The sequence below is a fragment of the Eschrichtius robustus genome, chromosome 15, assembly GCF_028021215.1.
Source record: "Eschrichtius robustus isolate mEscRob2 chromosome 15, mEscRob2.pri, whole genome shotgun sequence".
In the NCBI taxonomy this organism is placed as follows: Eukaryota; Metazoa; Chordata; class Mammalia; order Artiodactyla; family Eschrichtiidae; genus Eschrichtius; species Eschrichtius robustus.
Genome location: NC_090838.1, coordinates 91,280,793 through 91,299,670, shown reverse-complemented (window position 1 = coordinate 91,299,670; position 18,878 = coordinate 91,280,793). Strand labels below are relative to the sequence as shown.

Genomic DNA, 18,878 nt, shown 5'->3' with positions numbered 1-18,878 from the left:
ATTCAACTGAACATCAGAGGCAACGTGAGACGGACCCGCCGGCCTCCTAACAGCCATCCCAGCACTGTTTCCACGCCTGGGACGCTTATTCGAGGTGTAAAACATGAAAGCCTCTCACTTAGATATTCCATAACAGCCTTCCCATTTTTATCAATGGTAAGAGTATGTCACCATTTGTATTTGCCTATTTCTCTTTTTGCAACATGATCCCACTCTGAGAATGGCACTTATTTTGATTATTATTAAGTGGACTGTATAACAAATTCCAAGTGATCCTGAGTGCATAAGTGTCCCAAACAACAGACTGTGCTCCCTTCAGTATAACCAGGTATAAATCCTAGAAGCAAAATTTCAAATAACATGAAAAAGTCTGGACCAGAGGTTGCAAACTGGCAGGCCACGGGCCGTCATGGCCGGCAGGCCTATTTTGTTGTGTTCATCTGGTGTTTTTAAATATTGAGCTAATATGTGGAAACGGAGTTTGCACGTACAAATTCTCTTGTCTGGTTTATCTTGAAAAAATCAGCAGATTGGGCCCTCTGTCCCCCCCCGCCATACCAATGTGTGCAGGGGGGCAGCCAACTTTAGCCAAGACAAGCGTTGGTCCTCCAGCTCTACTGCCTGCTTCCCCGACCCTGGGCCCGCTACAAGCATCTCACGGGACCTGCTCACGCACCGCTAGGCCCACTCCGTCTGCTACCTGTCTAGACCTCAAGTCCAAAAGCCAATCTTCAGATGCTACTAGGACTGTAATGGAGACTGGGGGAGGGGCGGAACCTTCCATTCTATTTCTCCCCACTAGTCTTTTTAGACTTCCGACTTCAAGTCTCAGCCGTGGCAATGAGATCCCAGCTCAGGCACTGAGATTCCCTGAATTAAACATCTGGCTTCCCACCTCTTAAGCAGGTGAGTGAGGGGCCAGGGGCCTCCCTGTCCCGGCTGGGCTGGTTTCTGCCAATGGGCTGAGTTCTCTGACACGTGCCGGCCAGCACGTGGAGGTGGTGACGTTCACTTCTGCAGGCGGACGTAACATCTGAGGGTACACTGCCGCTGGCCTGGGAGTTTCCTGTCCACTGAAGGCAGGTCAGATCCTGATCCAGTCCTGGAGCCAGGGCTGGGCACGGATTCGACTCACGCCCTGGTCTCATCACCACCTGCACTAAACCCATCCTTCAATCTCAGACTCATCATTTCTATTCCCGGGCCATCAGTCAGATGAGATCAATTCCCAGTATTATATATTCCTCTGTATAAGAAGTTGGGCGCCAAGAATTAGCCTGTAGCTAACGAGCAGGAAAAGTATTTTTGCTGAGTAGACTCTGCAAACATCCATAGCTAGAAATTTCATATTTAGTTTTTAACTGGCAGCCTCATGACAGACTGAAAAGTTGTGTGTGTGTGTGTGCCTGTGTGGCGGTGTGCATAACACACGCAGACAAGGACACACACACACACACACAGAGTCATCCATGAAGACCTTTGGGTTCATGGTGCTTCATGTAAGATACTGTATCCAAAGCTGACGGAGAGTTTCCTGTCACAGAAGGACACATCTGCTGGGGCCAAAGGCAGAGGCAGCTGGAGATGCTGCTTTATATATATATATATATACATACATACATATATATATACACACACATACACACACACACACACACATATATATATATATATACACACATACATATGGGGTGGGGGAGACTATATCTCTCTGGATTTCAAGAAAAGTCACAAATCAAAAACATAACAAGCTATCCCTTCAAATGACAGAACTCTTTGGTCCCACCCATGGAGGTGTCTGGGAGGAACCAGGCTCTGAGCAGGACTAGGGTGGCTGGGAAGATGCTCTTGGCACTGGATCCCTCGGTCCACGGGGTCCTGGGGGCCAGCAGACAGGCCCAGGGGCCTCCCAGGCTTCTGCTGCCCCAATCAATCTGGGGCAGGCCAGTCACGAGCAAAGTTCTCCTGGCTGTTAAAGAAGCTGAACCAGGGCGGCGAGCCCAGTGAACACATGGCAAAATAAACAACCCATTGATACAGCCCCCCATCTTGTGCCTCACGGAATTTCTAGAACCCTCCAATCTCTCTTTAAAATCTATTCCAATGAAAGGACAAGCACAGGCCCCATTCACTAGAGGGCTATGTCCGTGGTCCACAAGGTCACTATTTGTCCAGGGATTTTCCAAGAGATTGACATGCAAGAGACCGGCTGGCTAACCGGCATCAATGTAAAGTATACGTATGATAATTATTTTGCATAACGATCTTGTAAAAAGCAAATCAATCTCTTCCTTTCCAAGATAAGAAACTGTGCTTGAAGTCTGAGGGACACCAGTGAAGAAACAGTAAATAAATAAACAAACACACTGTACTCTTCTGTAATCATATTTCTCACGTCTTCCTTAGAGTTATTCACGGTTTTGGATTTTCTATTCAGTTGCTTACCACTAGCTGGCTTTCAAAAACCCAAAACCAGTTACGTACTTTACTGCCTTGGCTACTTCCTGCCAAACAGAGCATCTTGGATTACTCTGGTAATGGGTCATACTCTCCTTCCTGAAGCCACAGGAGCAAGGGGACAGGGGGATGGGTTCCAAGGATGTTCAGTTCTTGCTATCAGCACACTCAGATTCTAGGGCAGCCAACAGAGGAACGACGTGAGGTTTGTATCATATCAATTTTGCAAAACGTTCCGTGAGCACAGTGCAGCCGAGGTGGGGTACACATCCCGCACCATCCAGACAGAGAGCCCGGCAAAGATCACCCCCAAAGCTCACCAAGGCAGCAACTCTGCCTCAGGAAATAACAATAACACTGGACAGTTGTCAAAGTATTTCTGCGTATATGACGCCTGGGCGTGAAACACGTGCCTACTGACACGTATCTCATCCGGAGGAATAAAGTGATCCGGGGGAGTCTCTCACACAGCCAGGTGGGAAACAAGATCCTTGCTGGAAAAACGCTGAGCGCCAGCCCTGGCCACGATGAGCATTCTTATTTAGAAAAGTCTCCAGCTTGTGTTTCATGTGAATTGCAGCTCAGAACGGTCACAGAACTTGTTCTGCATCCGTCCGGACTGCAGGTTTAGATTGTACGACTATGAAGCGAATCCTGCAGCCGTCATTCGGTACTCAGCATCCTTAATTTTACTGGGTTTCATCTCCTTGTGCCTCTAGAACCCCATTTTTTTTCTTTTTTTTTTTTTTTTTCTTCCTTTTCCATTTTAGTGACAGAAGGGGTTTGACCAAGAAAGGATTAGGTTTGGAAGAGATCGTTCGGAAGGTAAAAACTTTCCAGTGTATAGGCATTGTTCAGGGGGAATTACAGAATCCAGGGAGTAGTCAAGTTCTGGTGACTATTTCAGAACAGACCCTTTTGCAGAGCCTGCTGGCAGCCGGGGGCGGGCAGGGAGGGAGGAAGCTCTGAGCTGAGGAGTGGTGATAAAACGGTAACCTAGATTCAAAATTCTCCGTGCAGGGCAACAGTTGAAAGCAATTTTTCTTTTATTGCCCCGGGTTAGACGTTAACTCCTGGGATTTGTCTTTCAGCCCATGCGTTGGTAAATGAGTTATGGCAATCTGGGTTTTACTGTTTGCCCACTGTCATCGTGAAGTTGTACAAGGCTATCCAGGGAGCCTACCCCATCCACCCAAGCACCTTGTGCCAGAGTTTTATTTTCTGTTTGGTTTTCAGTCCTTGAAGAGCCTGCCTTCCAAACAAATTGACCACTTGCTTAAAATAAGCAGATCGAAGTATAGGAAAGGAACCCACAATTGCCGGTAATTGCTACCTGATTCCATTTTTCAATCAAGTGGTTGCTTGCACTCAACTCTAGTCAGCAGTGATTTACATGGTGGGGACCTATGGGCACACTGGGGCCTCGGGCTAAACTAAGAAAGTGCCCTATTTGGCAAATTTACACTCTTTTCCAAACGTCCTAGAATCATAACATTTTTGTCCACTTTGCTTCCTCCCTGGCTTCTGATTACCAGCTCAGTGGTCTTCATACACCCACGTGTCGTACCATTTACCTTTCACTGCAAAGACCACCAGGGTTTCAAGGAACATCAGGATGTATGAATCTTAAGGATCGTTATGTAGATTCTTACGGCACCACCTTCATCATACTTAGTATGCTTCAGCAAGATAATAGTCAAACCTACTAACGCACTTAGTGGAAAAACGGAGGACCGGACTCCTGCCAATGATGCACATTTGTCCAAAGATTTAGGATCAGTAAGTAACAACTCCCCTGATGTCATGTGACTTCAAAACACAAAATTGAAAACAGCAAGACCAAATGAAAAGAAAAAAACATACAAACAAACAAAAGAAAATCACTGCAGAGAGGAAAGCCGTTAAATACATACATTAGCTATCAAATCAACCAATCCCTTTGGCAAAACCATTAGCACTTAAAAGCCGGGTTAAGGATGAGGCAAAATAAAATAAAGACTCCTGTGAGAAGCAACATTGATGCTAGATGTGAAACAAATGAAAATATAAAACAGTATTGAGAATGCAGACATGGTAAGTTTTACCACCCAGCGTCCCAAGCTCCACAGAGGTAGACAAACACAAAAGATACAACGTATCAATCCCGGAAACCAGTACAGGAGGAGGGAGGGGCAGTGAGTACACAGCAGCTGATAAACAAACAACCACATGTCAGATAGTGATAAAAGCTCTGCAGAAACTCAGCCGGGACTACGGGGCACAGAGAGACTGGGGCTGGAGCTGTTGCAGGCTGGCATATATATTTTCTAATTCCCTTAAAAATGTGAGCTCAAGCTAGAGGCGGCATCTTCCTGGCCTTCCAGACAGTTCACCAGAGAAGGCACAAAGAATGATTTCCATTCTCCTAAGGAGACCAGCTGACACCAACAGTGTATCATTCCCAACCCTGCAGAAGGGAGACTTCAATCAGATAGGAAAGGGGGGGCTGCGATTTCTCATCATCCCGCCTCCTCACCATTCCAGTGTTTTGTTAGAGAAAATGTACAGTCAGCCAACATGTAATTCTGCTTTAGGATACTGGTGATAGAGAGGGTCGGTGGACAGTTTTAAAATAACAATAATGACTTTGGGTAGCATTTGTTTTAAAACTCTTTTCCATCCAGATTCCTAAAGGAGCCCCGCTTGTACACAAAGAGACTTGGAAATCTACTGAAAAGCGCATTTCCCCTGCCTGTGTGTCAATGGACATGTCTGGGGACCCCAATGACACTGAGTGGACTCAGCAGCTTGGGGGTGTCAGGATGAGGGTCTGGAAGACAGGCTGCCCCTGCAGAGGAGGGCTCACCTGACTCTGAGTCTTCAGTTTCAAGACAGGAACCTGGGATAAAATGAAGCATTTTCTTTTCCATTGCAAATTAGCTTACAAAAGCAGAATGATGATTTTTAAATGTATGCAACATCAGAAACCGAAATATGCATGATTCAGAGAGAAACCTTTGCATAACGCCAACAGCAGGAGACAGGAGCATCTAGACAATCTGATGACTTGCTACAGAACCACTGGACAGGAGAGACTTTGGGGGGCATAATGCTCTGAGGCTTTGGAGAAGGAAGCAGGACATCTGTTCTCATCCAAGGGCTAACCAAATCTCCAAGGCCTGTAAGGCAGCAAGTTTTCTAAGTGGATTAACTGTATCCTCCCAACAACCCTATCAGGAAGTGACCGTCATTATCCTACAGATTAAATAACTGAGGTTATAGAGATTTATTAACTCACCCCCGGATCCACAGCTAGCAAGTGGGTGACCTCAGATTTTTGGGCAACAGAGCCTAAGTCACCATTCCAAGCATGTGCAATAAACGCAGATGCATGATAAGTGACCGAGTGAATTACCATACAAGCTAGTATATTTCAGAGGGAAAGGGCACAGTATTAAGATATGTGCTAGGACAAGAAATGTAAACCATGAACACCATGGACAAACCAGGATGGATGGTAACCTTCGCTACCACCTGATTTAAGTGAGATGAAACAAAAAGTATCTTTAAACATTATTTAGTTATTTATTTATACAATGATTATTTATTGAGTACCTACTACGTGCTACTACGGGCACTGTTCTAGACAGTGAGTCAAATCAATAAATTCCCTTCCTTCATGGAGCTTACATCCTAAAGTGTGCATATGTGTCTATGTGCACGTGTGTGTGTGTGCGCAATTCAGTGTGTATGCGTGTGCAACAGTGAAACAGATTTAACATCTTTTCTCCTGTAAATCTGTTGAAATAGAACTTTGTCCTATTAAAATTTACATGGTAGCTCAAGTTATAATGGGTTGAACCTCTAACCTATGAATCCTTAATATGTTAAAAATATATTTCAAAAGCATTAGAATTCTACATTCCCTAAGTTAGGGAGGTAGAGAAGGCTAGACCAAGATTCAGGAATTTTAGATGCACGTTCTAGCTCTGATATTACTTAGGAGTGAGGTTACTTTGCCTTCTCGTAGCGTATTCTGTACTACGCAGTGCAGAGTTACCGTGAGATCACACTCACCTTAACTTTGCAGTCACAACTTGCTTTCACGTATTATTTCAGTTGGTCCACACAATGACCCTATGAAGCAGGCAGGGTGTTATTTTTGTCCGACTTTACAGTGAAAATCTGAGACGGTCCAAACGACGTAATAAGGCTCCAGCAGCAAACTCAAGCGCAGGCCCCTGGGTCCAGGTTAAGGGCGAGCGAGACAAGGCACATCAAGGCGCTCCGGAGACCACGGACGGAGGTCTAGAACTTCATATTCGTCTCCATGGAAGGCAGGGTGACAGGGCGAGGCACAGCGGAGTGACCAAGTACACCTGCCACGGACCCACCCCTTCCACTTAACAGTTGTGACACCTAGGCTCTCTGAACCTGTTTCCTCATCTGATTTTTAAAACTGGGGGTCCTAATGGTGCCCGCCTCCCGGAGTTGCTGTGAGGATTAAATAAGATAATGGGTGTAACGCACCTGACCCAAATACCTGGCATGGAATAAGGCTCCATCCTTGTTAGCTATTGTTATTCTATGAAAGAAGCCACCATGGAGGGATTACCCAGCCTCACCCATCTCTACCCTCCATGCCGCAGTAGGAGACTGTGCTGGGGCACATTGCACCGCTCAGGTTTCCCAGCCCGTGGGTCACAGGAAACAAGCTCAGGAATCGGGAGCAGCACAAACGGCAGTGGCAGAGTCACAGAAATACGGCAACGGGGTGTTTCATGGCCCTGTGCCTCCATAAGGGGCGTCCAGTGGTTAACAAAACCTTTAGGCTGCCTGAGAGGAGTTCCTCCAATGCAGGGTGGGCACGTGTACTCTGTTTCATTTTCAGTCAAGACTGCTAAACGTAATGGTGAATTTGATTTTTCTGTCTTTCGACACGTGAGCCTTTGTATGTCAACACTAAGGAATGACATGAAATTCACCTTTAAAATACGACTTTGTCCTTGCTGGTTATCTGTTTCATATATAGTAGTGTGTATCTGTGAACCCCAAACTCCTAATTTATCCCTCCCTGATTTCCCCTTTGGTAACCATGAGTTTGTTTTCTGTGTCTGTGGATCTACTTATGTTTCGTATATAAGTTCATTTGTCTCATTTTTTTTTAGATTCCACATATAAGCGATATCATATGGTATTTGCCTTTGTCCGGTTTACTTCACTTAGTATGATCATCTCTAGGTCCATCCATGTTGCTCCAAATGGCATTATTTCATTCTTTTTCATGGCTGAGTAATATTCCACTGTGTGTGTGTGTGTGTGTATGTGTGTGTGTGTATATATATACACACACACATATACACATATATATGCGTATATATATGTATACACGCATATATATGTGTATATATGAAGGAAGAGGGGGAGGGGGAGGAGGAGGAGGAGGAGTATATATATATCACATCTTCTTTATCCATCCCTCTGTTGATGGACATTTAGGTTGCTTCCATGTCTTGGCTATCGTAAATAGTGCTGCAATGAACACTGGGGTACATGTATATTTTTGAATTAACAGTTTTCTCCGGATGTATGCCCAGGAGTGGGATTGCAGGATCATATGGTAGCTCTATATTTAGTTTTTTAAGGAACCTCCATAGTGTTCTCCATAGTGGCTACACCAACTGTATAGCACAGAGAATTATACTCAATATTTTATAACAAGTTATAAGGGAAAAGAATCTGAAGAAGAATATATATATATACACACACACATATATATGTGAATAACTGAGTCACTTTGCTGTACACCTGAAACTAACACAACATTGGAAGTCAACTCGACTCCAATTAAAAAATTAAATTAAAAGAAATTAAAACATATGATTTTGTCACGACCACAAAGAAGGCCTTCAGAGAGCTTCCTGTGCCCTCCCTTGGAACTACTGAAGAGGGAGAGGAATACACACATCTTCAAACAGGAATAAACTATACAAGTCAAGATGAAGAAAGCCCTTGGACAGTGATGAACAATGTGCAGGATTGTTGCAGGAAGTACATCAATTATGATTCATTACATTGAAGAGATGTAACCGCATGAGAGTAAACTATAACGGTGCGTGTCTCATTTAGCATGACAAGACGCCCATGTTCACACAAGACTTTAATGTAACGAACACATGTTTCTCTTGGCCTAAGTTTCTTTTGCTATAGAAGTAAAATCTTAGTTGTAAATGTTTTCCTTCCCTACAGAGTATCTCATATTATCCCCATGGAAATATTAAACAGATGACACAGATACAGATCCCTACTTCTACTAATTAAATGCAAGAACCAAGTAGGGAAGACTTGCCAGGATCACAAGGCAAAGTTGATGGCAGAAGTGGAACTGAACAGGGTCTTCCTACTTCTAATCTGGAGATATCTTTTCCAAAATGTAGGTCCAACACTTCTTCAACTGCTGAGCTATTGCTCTTCTATCCAAGTATGGAAATATAGCAGATAAAACAAAGGCAGAATAATCAAATCCTTCATATTGAAAAACTAGGAAAGTGCATACTATTTTCACCTTACATTAAAGAGAACCCATTATGATAGTCCATAAGCAGGACATATCCATGGGCTTTAAATACTACATAGAAAGCACTTTTTTAAAAAGCACCATGTAAAATGTCACTGAGCAATCCAGCAATGTGGACACAGAGCCTCCTCTCACTACAAACATATAATATTGATATCTAGCCACACTCAAAATAAAGGAAAATGTGTAGGAAGCCAGGAATAAGGAGAGAAATCAAAACAAGAGATGTCAGTAGGATTTCAAGCCACAGTGAACCAGGGGGATTCCAGACAAAATACCTGCCCTGTGTGCTAGGACCTGGCATTTGAATACCTACATGAGGACAAGAAATGTGACTTCACACCAGTAAGGGAAGGACTCACGCATAAATTCCTGAGTTCCAAGAGCTACTTCGTCCTAAATAAAAAAATAAATAGTAAAAGTTGCCTACAGCCAGGAAAAATGGAAGGAAACATGTCAACTTTTTATGGCCTTGGGCAGAGGGAAAATTCAGCTGTGAAGTATAAAATTCAAGGTCTACACCACCTTATAAGACATATATAAGATCTATTTACCTTGAGTCATTTAGGAAAACCAAATTCTTGAGTCATATAGGAAAGCCAAACTGAGAACCAAGGTAAAATCAAGCTAACACTAAAAACCAATCACTGAAACCCTGGGTCCCAGCAAGAACACTCAAAACCATTTTGTAAGAACCTTTCGCAACATGAGGAAAACAGACCACTACCAAGTAAACATCCCCTACTGAAGCTAAATTCACAAATAAAAGCTATAATCTATATAAGGAAGTAAATACCCAAAAGGGGAAAGTCAGTAAATGTGATAAACATAAGAATTAGCAACCCAACAGCTAAAAAGAACAATCTGAAAAAAACCTATTAAATGAATACAGTTTAAATAAATAAAACAATTAAAGAAGGAGTAAAAACTATCATTAAGTAATAGAATAGTATGAACAAAATGCAGATGAACTTGAAAAAGAACCAAAAGAGCACAAATGAATATATAATTAAGAGGAAAACTCTTAAGGAGTAGGTTAACTACAGATTAGAAACACACTGAGAGTAATGTGGTAGGCTGGAAAAAAAGATCTGATAAAAATCACCAAGAAATAGAAAAGAAAGGAAAACAGATGAAAAACAGAAAACCATAGTTAAGAAACATGGAAGCACAACAAGTTCCAAACAGGAAAAATAAAATAAATCTATACTTAGACACATTGAGGAACCAGCAGAATATCAGAAATAACCAAGTGAAAAATCTTCACTACAAGCAGAGAGAAAAGTCAGGTTAACTCCAAAGGGCAATGAGAGTAACAACATAATTCTCCTTAGCAACCAAAGAGAACAGAAAGTAACAAAATAATACCTTCCAAATGATAAGTGATAATAATTCCAGCACCTATACTCTGTTATATAATATTCAAGAGAATACTCAAAATAAAGACATTTTCATACAAAGACCAAGAGAATTTATCATTCAAAGCCTCCCCTCCCAAAGTATCCACTAAATAACACATTTCAGTAAAAAGAAAACAATCTGGAAGAAAAGGGTAGAGAGAAGAAGTAACAATGAAGAAAAATCGGCAAGCATGTTTACAAATCTATGTAAACATTGCTTATAAAAATTAAAAACTAACTTGGAGGAAATTAAATACAAACCAGGTGTAAATTACAAGACAAAAAATCAGAATTCTGAAATTGGCAAATAGCAGGTAAAATTTTTTTTAAGTTTAAGTATTATTCATGAAGAGGATAAAACAATAGTAAAAATAGCAAATACTATGTTTACTATGTTCCAGAAAGTAATTTTAATCTTTTACATATATTAACGAATTTAATTTTCACAACAGCCTAGGACATTGGTACTTTTATTATCCCCATTTTACCAACAGGGCAACTGAGCTCAGAATTTAAGTTATGCGCCAAAAATCATACAACTACAAAATATGTAGGAAAACATACCTGGGACGTGAGCCAAGGCAGTCTGGCCTGGCTCCTGCTAAAGCAGGTAATCATATTAAAACTGAAGTGTAACCACAAAAGGAATAGAAACAGAATGTATGAAAATGTATAAAAAAATGAAGGAAAAATTTGACTAAGCCAAAATATGGCAAGAAAACTGAAGACACAAAGTAAAAGCACAGTAAACAAAGAGCAAAGTCCAAATATATCATTATGCACAATACATGTAATTATATGTCTCCTTAAACTACAGATATTTGAAAATTTAAATTAAAGATACAAAATCAGCTACAAGTGGTTTAATGAGATACAGCTAAAGGAAAATTATCCCGCTGATTTGATAGTTATGGTAAGGGAAAAGATATGTGTGGAAAATATAGATGTGAAAAACATAGATACAGAAAAAAATACATAGGCAAAATGAAGTTTATTTTGAATAGCAGTAGGAATATAATAAAAAATAAGACTCTGAGCCACAAGAAAATTATTTAAAATAGAGAAGTTAATACGTAACTTAAAAAGTAAAGGAAGAATTCACTCAGAAGATGTAACAATATTGAACTAGTATGTACCTAATAACATAGCATCAAAATATTGCTATATAAAGCAAAAAATGACAAAATTACAAACAGCAACTGACATCACAATCTTTGAGGTTGATTTTAATGTACCCCAGAACCTAAAAGATAAAGTAGCCCAAAAAATTAGTAACGCTATTAAAGATTTGAACACCATAATTTGAAATTTCACCTAGTCCTCTGTGGGTATGTATATATGTGTGTCTGTATATATGCACATGTGCCTGTATAAAACCCTGCACACGATAAACAGAGAATACACAATCTTTTTCAAGCAAGCCTTGAAATGTACTTTTAAATGACCACCTATTAAGTCAGAGAGGACATCTCAATCAATATCAAAAAATCAATCAGGTCTATATAACCAAAACGGACTAAAATATGAATCAAATAAAAAATAACCACACATCTCTATGTGTTTATTAACTAACTACTACAATTCGAAATAATTATCGGGCTACAATAAAAAAAATCTCAAGGAAATTTAAAACTACTGAAAACTGAACAGCAAAAACTCTATATATCAAATCTATGCAATGCAACTAAAATAAGATCAGAAGGATATACTTCTAGCCTTAAATACATACATTGCCATTCCTCTATGTTATACCCATTTGGGTCATGAGAATTCATATTTAAGAAGAGTTTCATTTAATATTCCTATTTCATCTCATAAGGCATTTATTTGACTTCATAAAGACCAAATTGGATTTTATAGACTTTAAATTGGTGGCTGATACATCACGTAGTCATCTTTTCAGTTTTATCACTAATATGTTGTGTTAAGTTCTCCTCAGAATACAGATGGTTGCATCATCTCCCTGAATTCTTTAGTCTTTGCCATGTTGTTTACTGTTATTATAATTTGCAATAAAGATAAATTTACATAACTTAGAGTATCATGAATATGTTTTGTTTGTAACATAGTCAAGTGTCAGTTTTTCATTGCTTTGAATTTAATGAGAACAAGTAAATAGTCATATTTTGAATAAATTTATTAAGGGAAAATGGCTTATTAGAAGTTATAACAACTAAAGTAAACTACTGAAACACCTTTGTCCATTTTAATAAGACTAATGTCATTTAGCCATGCCAACTGTGGAGCTTATGAGTTCATAAAAATATTTATCATTGAAAATATTGAAAGCAATGTTAAATATGTTTTCAACTGTAAGTGTTTTTTCAGGGATTAATTACCCTTGTAAGGTGGGAGTCAACATATTGGAAAACAAGTAAATTCAATAATTAATGAGCTAAGCTTTCAATTCAACAATTTTTAAAAAAATAACAAAATACACCCAAATAAAGTAGGAGTAACTAAATAATAAAGTGCAGAAATTGATAAATTAGAAGCCAACTAGAATCTAATTCTTTGAAAAAGAAGCCAACCAGAAAAATTCATAGATAAACTTCTATGAATTTTGATCAAAGAAAGATGAAATTAACAATAATAGGAATAATAAAGTAGAACTTAAATACAAATAAAGTGAAGATTTTTTAAATCATAAAAAGTAAATTTCTTCCCATAAATTTAAAAACACAAATGAAATGACTTTCTAGAAAAATAAAAATACAGATACCAAAACTGAACTAAGAGGACATAGATAAGCCAAACAGAACTATAAACTTTAAAGCAATTAAATCATTGGTGAAAATCTACCCATATACAAACCATCCAATTCACTTGGTTTTACAGTGAGTTTTTAAAACCCTACAAGGAACAAATAAGTTTACACAAAAGGTTCTTGTATACCTCTTTAGGGCTTCAAGCTATATGAAAGAATTCTGTAAAAAATAAAGCATCTTATTAATGATAAATATTATTCTCATTCTTAAAGTTGATACAAAGAGTAACATTTTTGGTAGAAAATCACCTGCTATTATTTTAAAAGGTACAAAAATATGTCTGTGGTAGAGTGCAGTGATAATTCTAGAAGGCACCTGAAACAGTCTCTTTAGAAAGAGACCCACTGAAGTCATCCTTTGGATAGAAAACAGGAAACGTATGGTTGGCCCAATAGGAAAGGTTGGAGGTTTTGAGACAGTAAGAAATTAGAAGTCTTCTTTGAGCTTTATTAGGAACAAACACAGGCCATCAGGAGGACCTGGCTTTAGACGTATGTTCAAAGCGAGATGTGGTTCAAATAATAAGTGAAGACCATGAGCTTCATCCACTGACCAACCAGCCAGTAAATATGCTTCAGGAAAACAAAGTATGACAAAAAGAAACAGATCAAAGGCAAGGATAGGTTTTTCCAGAGATCAGGATCTCAGTAATCAGGCGGATATTAACCAAAGAAAGTCTGGTTTCTATTTTAAATTCAGGATAGTCTGGAGCCCAGAGGAGAAACCTTCATGGACCAAACTGCTTTGTCTTTCCCTTAAAATAATAATACAAGTTATTTACTTTCAAGACAACAGGATGAAGAGAAGTGGAAAATGCTGCATCCTAAGCCCAAGTTCAAGGGCAAAGGAAGTGAAAAGGGCAGGTGAGAGCTGACACCTGGAAGAGGCAAACAGGCCAGCTTTCCCAAGACTGCAAGATAAATGAGGGGGTGTCTGGGGAACCACTGAGGACACAGAAGGTGGCTTTGTTACTTTAAACAGCAGGGGACCCACTGCTTTGTCCCAGCACCCTGAACAGAGGCAGAATGCATGCCCAAGTTTACCCAGTTTAGGACAAATCCCACTGACCCACGTCATGGGCAAGGAAATCAGAGGACACAATCTTAGAACACTCTAGGAAACTTTTCTCTTCTTCATTCTTTGGCCACCTATTATTCCAAGCTGTAGAACTCCATCCCTGTATACAGGATTTACCAAGCAAAGTAAGCATTTATAACTGTTTAAAAAAATCAACGGTTCATTCAAAATATAAACACTCAAAATGAAAGAACAATAAGAGTTCACATGCATGAGGATCTAAGTGAAAAACAAATTGGGAGATGTTTCTTGCCAAAATTTTTTTAAAAAACTTTTCAAAGGTGGACTGAATTTGCTATGTTCTTTTATTTATTTAACCTACTTCACACACACATACACATCACCATCATCATCATTTTAGGAAACTTTCTTTTCTACAGAACTTTCTTTCTGACCAAACAATTAGAAAGTCGAGTATCCCTGATAATCAAGTAAAACAATGAAAAGCTGAATCATTCAATACTCTGCCAAAAATGCATATTCTCACTTCTGACTGTAGTTATTTCTAAGTTTATATTGTGCAGCAATCTCGAAAACGATTCTGAATTCACCCTCGGGCATGATTTCAACCTCCTACAAATGCTATTAGGAGCCTCCATTGGGGGCAATCTGTGATCGCTGTTAAGCTTAATCACTAGCAATGTTTCTCTACGTTCTCTGGGGCAGGTAAGCTCAGGGACATTAGGTACACAGCATAAAAGTGCCCCAAATAGAAACCATGGCATTTTGCATGTGTTAACACTCCTGTTACCCCATAGCCTCACGTCCCCCTGCGCTGCTCAATTCATCACCCTACCCAAATGAGAGCCAATTAAGTCATATGAGTCCTGCCAAAGCAATAGTTTTTCCAGTGTAAGAGTTAAAATAGAATTTGAATGGCCAGACCACAGTTTAATGGGCTGTAAAAGTGCCCTTGGTACCAGCACAGTCTTCTCCAAAGCCAAAGAGAAAGTTTAGGGCCTAGGGGAGGTAGAGGGTGGATCCCTGGGCATTTCCCAGCTCCTCTAGGAACAGAGCAGCAACAGGAGGACAGGGCTGGATTATATCAAGGCAGCACCTAGAAAAGACCCTCAAGCACTAGCTTTTGGTACTGGAAGCCTACACTTATTTCTCTGAGAACCGTAGCCTTCACCCCACCACAGCGGTCTCCACTCCACTCAGACCGTTCTGGCTGGGAGATACGAACATCTGTCTGTTTCCGTCTCGGCGCCACCTCAGGTGCAGGGAGGAAAGAGGAAACAGTAGTCAGAGAAGCTCGACTTTTGGTACAGGCAAAGAGACAGGCAGGACAGCAAGTGCCAGGGAACAGAAACACATCTGGATGAGAAAACTGCCCACAGGCAGGTAAATACACCTATGAGCTCACACAAGCAAGAACGCCTTCTAATAAAATACCATACAATTAACATGATAACGTCACATAAGATGAATAGATTGTGATAGAAACAAGCAAGTGTAAAAAGGCAGTGCTCAGAATAAGAGCGCTTGGAAAAGGCAGAGCCTAAAACAGAAGCAGGAAAATGCAAGAGGCAGCCCCGTCCAGGGGAAAAGGAACCGTAGTGCCAGAAAACTGCGGGAGTAAGCCCTGCTACTCTTCCACCACTCCTGATGGTGACAATATTCAGTGCTCACTGCAGGCCCAGCACTGTCCTAAGAAGGGTATACATATCTCTTCTCATTTAACCCTGACACCAAACAAGCCTCCAGGGTAGACAGGAAGATGAGACATCGAGCAGAGCTGGCTGGAATTCTGGCTCACCATCCGGCAGCAAGGTAACCTCCCCAGCTCTCAGTTTCCTCGTATCTGAAACGCAGTCATCATACCTGTCCCGGGGTGGATGTGAAAATTAGAGATAATGAACTTAAGTGACTACTAGTGGCTGTTATTAGTGTGATTGATCAGATTAAAATAATCAAGAGTGAGGAACAGAAGAAAGCGCTATAATTGAATAGAAATGGCAACAGAGAAGCAGTCATGGAAACAGGGCATGAAAGCACCCCTTCAGTGACAGAGGCTCAGAGAGAGAAAGAGTAGACAGAGCCTGTGCTTGGCTCCGCACTTTGTGCGTCCGTGGGCAACTCGGGCAAACTCTCTGAGTTTCAGTTTCCACCTCCCCCGAGTGGGTATTAATATCTGCCCTTCCTACTTGGCAGGGCTGCTGTGAGGACCGCATGAGATGGCACCTGCGTTTACTATGACAGGCAACGAGTTTATGCAAATGTGCATAAGACAGGGACATCCTTTCCCCCTTATTCCATTTCCCAGGAGAAATTAAAACACTCAACCAGTAGAGCCATGTCAAAACCAGGCAATTACAGGTTGCAAAGCCTTTAAATAGCCCATGCCTCCTTTGGTCACCGTTAACAGAATCTAGTTAACTTAATCTGACATCGAAGGTTTGTTTTGGGCTTACTTCCTGCACCCTGCACTTTTCTATAAACCATCCCTGCTTTGCGCTTCCCTCTCAATTTAGGCCTTTGCTTATTCCTCTCTGGAATGTTGTTCCATTTCATCTCCAATTGACCATCTTCTGCTCATCCTTGAAAACCTAGTTTAAACGCATCCTTGGCATGAGGAAGTGCTTCCCTTCTCCCTACACTGCATATCATCTTTTCTGAATGTCTTATCCCACCTAGCACTTTCCTGGATTATGAGTGCTGTGGTGTATGCCATCTCTCCCACCAATCTCTAGGCTTGGGGATGCAGCCATGTTTCTTTTCATCCTTTATGGAGACCTTAGAGCATGGGACCTCTCAAGGAGCAGATGTATAAAACAGACGCAATAATGCATAAATTCTGTCTATCTGATAACTTTTTGGAATCATTACAACAACAGTAGTTGCCGTATTTTAAATTAAAAAGTATTTAAAATATAAAGTACAAATAACGTAAAGCTCCACGATCCTAACAAAAGTTTATGCGGGGTGAAAATAAATGAAGATGAGAAGATCCATTCGGAGGCTCCTGCTTTCCAAAGGAGACTAAAACGTAGTTTGGAAACGTGGGTTAATTATTTTTAAACATGCATCTGGCTTCACTGGCCTCGGTCACCACGAAAATGCTTCCTGGAGAGTGACAGCCTCAGCCCAGAGAAAGGGAGGAGACAGGGCGTCGCCGTCGTGCTGCAGGCACTCAGGTGTCCCTGGTCCCCTTCCAGGCACCTCACTAGTCAGGTGCACGGCAGGGTCTGCGTCCCTGCCAAGGCACGTCTCTCTCCCAAGCATCCAGGGCTTCCACCGTTCTAGCCTGGGTGCTGCTGGCGCCCCTCTCCCAGTAGGTGAGACCCATGAACTTCAGCCCACTGCCCTCCTTCCTCAGTAAAGAGGTCTCAGCTTTAGCAGAAGCCTCTCACACTCGGCGTTCCAGGCAGAGCAAGCCTCAAATCGCTAAGTTTGTACGGGTTAAAACTCCGGGGCTATTTCCAGGCCAAGGTCCACTCAAGAGCCAAAGCATGAAACTGCCCCTCCCGGGGTCCCTTTCGGCCAGATGAAGCTGCTCTGTCGTCCCTGCCCTGGTGCACTGGGAGGCGGCCACGACCCAGAGGTCAACTCGCCGATCCGGGCACCCTCCCGGCCTTGGTCCCCGCCGCACCCCGCGGGTCCAGCTCGCTCACCGATCTTGGCCAGGGAGGCCAGCAGGATCCACAGGGTGATCTCGAAGGGGATCTGCACGTGGGGGTAATCCAGGGTGAACACCGGCAGTCGGCTCTCCTCGAACGGCGTCGTGCCCGGGGCCACCACGCTCGCGGGGCTGGGCGAGCTGGAGCTGGTGCCCATGGCCCGCGGCGCGTCCAGCAGGGTCTCGGCCAGGGCGCCCGCCGGCCCCGCCACCTGCAGGAGCAGCGGTAGCAGCAGCGGCGGCGGCGGCGTCCGCCGGCTCCGCCGGGTACCCGCCGGCTCCATGCGCTCGGCTCCCCCCGCCGCCGTCGTCCCCGAGCTCGGCCCTCGGCGCGCTCAGCGCATCGCCCCGGAGCGGGCAGCGCCGCCCGCCGGGCCCGGCACGGAGCGGACAGCGAGAGCCGCCGCCGCGGGGCCGGAGGTCTGCCGCGCACCGGCCGGGTCCCTGCCGCGAGCGGGCGCGCACGGGACGCGAGGCCACGGCGCGGAGCCTCGGCGCCCTCAGCCGCCCTCCGCCGCCAGCCGCCGGCCCATGTCCCGTCCGCCGCCCGCCGCCCGCCGCGGCCCGCGGGCGGGGGCGGGGCGGGGCGGGCGCGGCGCCGGGGCCGCGGGGCGGGAGGACGGGCCCGGGGCGGGCGCGCGACGCACCGGCCGAGCCCGCGGGCTACGCGGGGCCCGGAGCCGCGGGGGCGGCGGCCGCGCTCGCCTGGGGCCCAGGCCGCGCGCCGAGACCCGCCAGCCTCGGAGCCGGCGAGCTCTGGGCGGAGGGGCCGCGCGGTGGCCGGAGCTGTCCCCGCCCCGGAGGCCGCGGCGGGAGTCCATCCAGGGAAGGGGCCGTCGCGACCCAGGCGGCGCGCGCAGGGGACCCGGGGAGCGGGGCCGGGAGGAGACGCCGGCCCAGCCCGCGCCCCGCGGAGCTCCGTGCCCCGTAGGGAAGGTTCAGAAAAGCCTCCTGTCGTTCCCCTTCCTGGACTTCATCAGGTCGCGCATAGGGCACGCTCT

The 18,878-nt window shown here is 43.4% G+C and overlaps 1 protein-coding gene across 1 annotated transcript in view; it reads right to left on the bottom strand.

Moving 5' to 3' along the window:
• Positions 1-18,161, bottom strand: part of SLC9A2 (solute carrier family 9 member A2) — an 85,918-nt gene extending 67,757 nt beyond the window's left edge. Inside the window, exon 1 of the mRNA XM_068564531.1 lies at positions 17,873-18,161. Coding sequence (XP_068420632.1) covers positions 17,873-18,161 — 289 coding nt within the window. The remainder of the gene's footprint in view (positions 1-17,872) is intronic.
• Positions 18,162-18,878: the final 717 nt, after the last annotated feature.